General features: G+C 57.8%; 2 protein-coding genes across 2 annotated transcripts; both read left to right on the forward strand.

The window, feature by feature from the left end:
- Positions 1-435: 435 nt before the first annotated feature.
- On the forward strand, positions 436-3,190 carry J7T54_003329 (uncharacterized protein; the record flags this gene model as incomplete). Its single annotated transcript, XM_051509619.1, has 5 exons — positions 436-741; positions 798-2,162; positions 2,217-2,723; positions 2,784-2,926; positions 2,974-3,190. The coding sequence occupies 5 exons, from the start codon at positions 436-438 to the stop codon at positions 3,188-3,190; spliced, it is 2,538 nt and encodes an 845-aa protein (XP_051359434.1).
- Positions 3,191-4,222: 1,032 nt separating this feature from the next.
- Positions 4,223-6,357, forward strand: J7T54_003330 (PAS-associated; the record flags this gene model as incomplete). The annotated part of the gene is made up of 2 exons (XM_051509620.1): positions 4,223-4,314; positions 4,377-6,357. 2 exons carry the CDS (start codon positions 4,223-4,225, stop codon positions 6,355-6,357), a joined length of 2,073 nt encoding a protein of 690 aa, XP_051359435.1.
- Between the last annotated feature and the right edge of the window lie 523 nt (positions 6,358-6,880).

The raw sequence follows: 6,880 nt of genomic DNA on the forward strand, positions 1-6,880 counted from the left end.
GCCCGAACACTAATTAGTTGATGCCTTGAAAACAGTCCAAATCTCCTAAGCCACATAATTAAGGACCTGGTCTCCTCACATCTTTGGCCATTCCTTGTAGACCATACAGGGTAAGTAACATAGAGTAACCATTTCCGCAAGGACCCGATCGCCTCGGCCGAGATCCTGGCCAGCCATTCGAACCTTCACGTGTTTTTGATGAGAAAATTGAAGATTGATCGCACGTTGCTCGCACTCAGAGTATCATCAAACATTATCCCCTTGGTCGTCAATCCTGGCCTTTGAGCACAATTCGGGCCAGCCTGGTTCTTCCGCCAACATCGCTTAGTCACCCAAACACTCCTGCTACGTACCTCGGTGGAAAACTCTCCATCACTCTGGCTTCGTCGGTGAACCCTGCTGGACCTCTCATCGAAATACTTGCGTTCTTGGAGGATGGATCAATCAGGGCTGAGGATCATCTTCTACCTCTACCCATGTCTCGTCATTCTCACCTTACTCGGGGCACAGGCTTTTGAGTACTACCGCGATCGTCGAGGCGCGTCGCGTCACACGGTGCCGAGCAGCGAGCAGAAGGAGCATGCGCGGGTCATCAAGCGCAAGTTCACGAGACCCATATGGCTACTGCAACTCGGCCTCTCCCTCTTGCTCCTCGCCAGCATCGTGGTCGCCGTCCGCCAAGCGGTGGTTGACCTGTCTGAAAATGGTGGCAAGATTGAATTTCCCTTCAGCGCCTATATTGTACGTGGACTGTTGTGTTGCGTGCCGATGATGGAGATTTCTGACCAACCTTCAAGGCGTCTCATGTTGCTGTGCTGCTGTATTTCCTGGCTGGGCTGCTGCCAGACCCAGAAGGCCCATGGACACCGGGCTCGGCGCATTGCTGGGCATGGCTGATAGCGACGCTGGTGGAGGCGACCACTCTCGGCATCTTCGCTTCTGTGCCAGAATACCTGCGCGTGCCCAGCAGCTTCATCCACGCCATCGATACTCTGGGGTCGTGCAGGGTCGTCGCCCTGCTCTTGATGGCTGCCACCTTGATCATCCGGGACTACAAGCTGCGACCTGCCGAGCCACCATCGGTTCCGGAGGAGCGACAGTCGCTGTTGGAGAATGGACATGCCTCTGCCGAGTCGTACGGCAGCGTTCCGACAAAGCCTCCCAGCGCGACCAAGAGGACGCAAGTGTCTGGCACAGGCTGGCTGGACTACTTTGCTGGCTTCCGAGTCCTCTTCCCCTACCTTTGGCCTAAAGACTCGCCACTGTACCAGGCTATTGTGCTGGTCTGCCTCATTCTCATGGTGTTGCAGCGCGCAGTCAACATGCTGGCTCCGCTGCAGCTAGGTGTCCTCGTCGACTCCTTGGGTGAAGGCCGCATCCCGTACAAGAACATCATCCTCTACGTCGCCTACCGCGCCTTGCAGGGCAACCAAGGCCTCATCGGTGCCGCCAGAGGTGTGTTGTGGGTCCCTGTCTCGCAGTCTCTCTTTCGCCGTTTGTCGTCGGCGGCATTCGAACACGTCCTACGGCTGTCCCTCGAATTCCACCTCAACAAGAAGACTGGCGAGGTGACGAGCGCTCTCAGCCGCGGCGCATCCATCAACAACTTCCTGGAGAGCTTCTGCTTCCAGGTGTTCCCCATGGTCGTTGACATTTTCGTCGCGGGTGTGCTCTTCTTTGTCAAGTACGATGCCTTTTACACCATCATTGTCTTCTTCATCATGTGGTCCTATGTCTTCCTCACCATCTACGTGGCCAAGTACCGTGGCCGACAGAGGCGAGACATGACGACAAAGAGCCGCGAGATGGAGGCCGTCAGGACGGATGCAATCCTCGCCTACGAAACTGTGCAGCACAATTGTGCCGTCGAACGGGAAACGATGAGGTTCACCGATCACGTTCGTCTACTGCAGAAGGCCGAGCAGCTCGTCGTGTGGTCGTTGAACGGTTTGAATCTGACGCAAAGTTCCATCTTCACCCTGGGCACTGCCCTTCTGGTGGCCGTGTCCGCATACAAGATCTCCATCGGGCAGCAGACTGTCGGTGGGTTTGTCAGTCTGATCAATTACTTTGTGCAATTGCAAGGTCCTCTCAACTTCTTCGGCACCTACTTCAACATGCTACAGACCAATCTGATTGAGGCTGAGAGATTGCTTGAGCTGGTAAGTCTCTGTGGCAGCCTGAATGATCTGATGGAGCTGACATGATTCAACAAGTTCAACGAGACGCCTGACGTCGCCGAGAAGGAGGACGCTGTGGCACTTTCATCTCCTCGAGGCGAAGTCGCTTTCCACGACGTGACCTTTTCCTACCAGGCCAAGAAGGATGAGAACGTGCTCAAGGGCATCAGCTTCACCGTAGCGCCGGGGACAAAGACGGCCATTGTCGGAGAGTCGGGCAGCGGAAAATCGACATGCCTGAGGTTGCTGTTCCGGTTCTACGATGTAGCTGGCGGCGGCATCACCATTGACGGTCACGATCTCCGAGACCTGAAGCTTGACAGCGTTCGTCGGAACATTGGCGTTGTGCCTCAGGATACGGTGCTGTTCAATGCGTCCATCATGTACAACCTGCTGTACGCCAAGCCTGGCGCTACGGTGGAGGACGTACACAAAGCCTGCAAGGCTGCGAATATCCACGATCGTATCGAGTCCTTCCCTGAGAAGTACGAGACCAAGGTTGGCGAGCGTGGCCTCAAACTATCCGGCGGCGAACGACAACGTGTGAGTTATTTTGATAATCCTCATCGTGAACTACCGGGCACTGACATGACCTGCTTCTAGATTGCCATCGCACGTGCCATCCTAAAGGACTCGCCAATCCTGCTACTGGACGAGGCTACCGCGTCACTTGATTCTCACACGGAGAGGCAGATTCAAGATGCCCTTGAGCGCGTGACGGCGGGACGAACTACAATCACCATTGCGTACGTGTTTGAGGAAGCCTTTCTCGACCTGTTGCTAACAATGACAGCCATCGACTGTCGACCATCACCACGTCTGACCAGATTGTGGTCCTCCACCAGGGCGACGTTGTGGAGCGCGGCACGCACGACGAACTGCTGGCGCTGCAAGGGCGATATTACGCCATGTGGGAGAAGCAAACGACGACCGAGAAGAAGGAAAAGGAAAAGGAAAAGGAAAAGGAAAAGGAAAAGCAGAATGCCGACGGGAATGGTGCTACGCAATAGGAGCCGTTTGAAGCCAGCCCCAAGAACAGGAGGGCCGTTCCCCGCGAAGTCACGAGCTGCGCAGCGGCACCTGGCCAGTCCGTTTGCTAGGTACACCAATGCCCATCCAATCATCGATTCATCATTGCCATTCTGCTTGGCCGACTGACCGAGTTTCACGACGAGCTCGCCGCTCCAGGTTCAAGCCCCACAGCGCGTCTGTCAAATGGCCGTCCCCGGTGCTAAGATGATAAGAATACGTAGGAGGCACTCCCGGGATACTGTCTCCGGCTCTCTGATCTGTCGACCAGAGACGTCATGGCGCGAGACAGCAGCTCCGATGCAGACCCTTGTCTTTTCCCTGATCAACGTGGTCATTGACTCCAACATGAGAGCAGCATCATATGCGATGTCTTGTCGATTGCTTGTTTGTTCGCATCGTAGGTGGTGGGTGCCCGCTCACGAAATTGCTCCTGCCAAGCGCGGGCCCCCTGGGATCGACCGACCAGCAGGCAGGAGAGCAGCCAAGGCCACGCGCGCTAGTCTATGCGCGGCCCTTGCAGACATCGACGCTAGGCAGTTGGGAGTGATGCCTGCCCCACGCCCCTAGTCCAATGACTGAATAAGTCGGACCAATATTGGACGGCCAGACGGCCGTTGGCTACCGAAATGAGCCGGGGAGAGGGCGACGGTGACATGGCGCACAATCTGATGACATCAAGGATAAGCATGAGTATTCATTAGCGTCTCCGAGGCTGGAGATCGGCACGCGTCGTCGCTGGGCCTCTCTGCAGCTCTGCTTTTGTCTCGACGCTCGAGCCTCATTGACCGCGAACGAACCAGACAGACAGACAGGCAGACAGACCCCTGTCGCACTCTGCATGCTGGGCCGAGTGTCTGGTAATACATATGAATCTCGCCCGCGTCCCGACTTAGACGTATATATCATCTTACATGTCACCCTTTGGCACGCCCTCGCTTGTCAGGGCACCTGGAAACCGATCGACTTTGGGCAGATCCTCTCTGACGCCCGCCGCCCAACGACCTGCGAGCATGGCGGAGGGCAATGGCCGTTCGCGCGAGAGCCAGCGCAGCCACGACCCTTTTGGCGTGCCTCGTCGAACAACCAGCGCGAACCCCTCGAGGTATGTGCGCCATTGGCCAACTGTGGCAACCAGCCCCAACTGACCAGCTGCTGTCCCGGCAGCACGCGCGAACCATCGCTGAACTTTGACGGATTCGCCGATGACTTGATTCCCAATGGCCAGACGGGATCAGGGTATAGCCCCTCGGTCGCCTCTCGGAGCATGCGCTCGAGAACCTCGGCGGGCTCCCTGGCCGGGTCGTCTGCCGAGACATGGGACACCAATGCCACATCATACCTGCCAGCTCTGCAGGTCAAGGGCGCAGGCGAGGAGGACAACCTGCATCCGCTCGAGGAGGAAGAGTACGACCCGCGCAGCTTTGACATTGTGGCGCCGCTAGAGCAGGGCCAGGGCCCAAAGGCATACTCGCTGGAGGACCGCTCAGACCTGCTCTTCTCCAAGGAGCACATGAGGAGTATACTGGAGGACCCGCGACTGCTCGGCGACTTTTCGCGATTCCTGGCCCGCTCCCGCCCTGGGTCGGTAGCGCTCCTCAAGTACTACCTGAGCACCGAAAAGGCGGTGCGCGCCATTCGATACGCCAACTCCGTCATTGCGAATCTGGGCACGTTGGATGGTCACGATTTTGCGGAGGGAGACGGTGGCAACATGGACACGGTCAACCGCACCCTCCAAGAGAAGCATGATGCTGCGTTTGAGACGCTGGCCATCGACGAACTGCCCAGATTCATTACCCATGTCTGGGTCGACATTGTAAGCCTCTCCATGCGAAGAAAGATTATGGGTTCGATGCCGACGGATCTTCGCGACGCGTCCGAGGGTCTGGCTGAGGTCTTTTGCCTCAGCGACCCGTCGAGACACGACAACCCGATCATCCTGGCCTCCGACGAGTTCCACCGCACGACGCAGTATGGCATGGACTATGCCATTGGGCGCAACTGTCGCTTCCTGCAGGGACCGCGGACGAACCCCTTTAGTGTGCAGCGGATCAGGGAACGCATAAAGGCCGGGCAGGAGCACATTGAAACATTCCTAAACTACCGCCGGGATGGGTCACCCTTCATGAACCTCCTGCTCTGCGCGCCACTGTTCGACTCCAAGGGCCAAGTGCGCTACTTCCTGGGTGCCCAGGTCGACGTCTCCGGCCTGGTCAAGGATTGCACCAAGATGGATGGCCTACGGCGTATCGTGGAGGATGAACAGCAGGGCGTTGACAGGAAAGACCAGGCACCCAAGTCCTCCTTGGAATGCTGCCAGGCGCTGGGCGAGATGTTGGACACGAGCGAGTTGGAGGTGGTGCGTCGTCACGGCGGAGCGATACACCAGATGCGCGACCACGACGCGCAGGGACAGCAGGATGCGAACTGGAACACGCCCTACCTCGTCATCGAGGACGACCTCACGCCTCATTCGTCACCGCAGGCGACGCCCGTCGTGCCCGACATGTCCCAGCCCGGGACAACACCGAAGCCGGCTTCTAGTCCTTCCAACGGACGCTTGGCAGGCGTATACGAACACTACCTACTGGTCCGACCGTCGTCCAACCTGCAGATCCTCTTCGCCTCTCCCAGTCTGCGCGTACCGGGCATGCTCCAGAGCCCCCTGCTGTCACGCGTGGGCGGCTCCGGCCGTGTGCGCGACCAGATCGGCCAGGCACTCAGTGAGGGACAGGGTGTGACGGCGAGGGTGCGCTGGATCACGTCGACGCGTCGAAAGTCGTCGCCCGAGGCGGAGCAGCGTGGACGCTTCCGGTGGCTGCACTGCACGCCGCTGCGCGGGGTGAACGGGACCATTGGCATCTGGATGGTGGTGGTGCTGGACGACGAGAGTGCCAATAAGGGGTCGTCGAGAGATGGGTCGAGCGGCGCGCATTCGTACGAACAGCGGTCTGGACGACAGGGCAAGGTCGCACCGCCGATTGACGCTCACGGGGACCGCAGAGCAGCGGCTTCGGTGCATGCGGACAGTGTATACCAGGGACAGCAACAACAGCATCAGAGTCAGCATCAGAGTCAGCATCAGAGTCAGCAGCAGCAGCAGCAGCAGCAGCAACAACAACAACAGCAGCAACACTGGGCTTGAAGATGATCGACCAGGCACCAGATGGTCCTACTTAATTTGGAGTCTCTCTCTTTTATCACGGGCATAGGGAGCTCTCTCTGCAAACCGAGGGTGGTCGCGCGTCGTCTGGCGAATATCTCCTGTATCATATGTGCGTTGTCTTGCTCGAGCTGGTATGCCAGACGTCGTGTGGTTAGCTGAGAAGGGTGGGCGGCAGGAGAGGGCACTATGAAGCTGTCTGACGATGCAATAATGTAATGAATCTGGAACTAGAAGAGCTCTTTTTCTGGTCTCTGTGTGAAGTCTCCTATAGATTGCGTAACACAATCCTGTTGATGACCGGGCGAATGTCCAAGACTGGACTGGAGCCATCGATGTCCAGTCGTATTGGTGGATGAAGCCGCTGTACGCACTTGCGCAGCCCCAGCGCATGCCTGCCTAGCGCTGCTGAATGCTGATAACAGGCCGCTGGTGCTGGTGCTGGTGCTGGTGCTGGTGCTGGTGCTGGTGCTGGTGCTGGTGCTGGTGCTGGTGCTGGTGCTGG

The sequence above is a fragment of the Emericellopsis cladophorae genome, assembly GCF_022114955.1.
Source record: "Emericellopsis cladophorae strain MUM 19.33 chromosome Unknown NODE_65_length_118322_cov_117_509586, whole genome shotgun sequence".
Lineage (NCBI taxonomy): Eukaryota > Fungi > Ascomycota > Sordariomycetes > Hypocreales > Bionectriaceae > Emericellopsis > Emericellopsis cladophorae.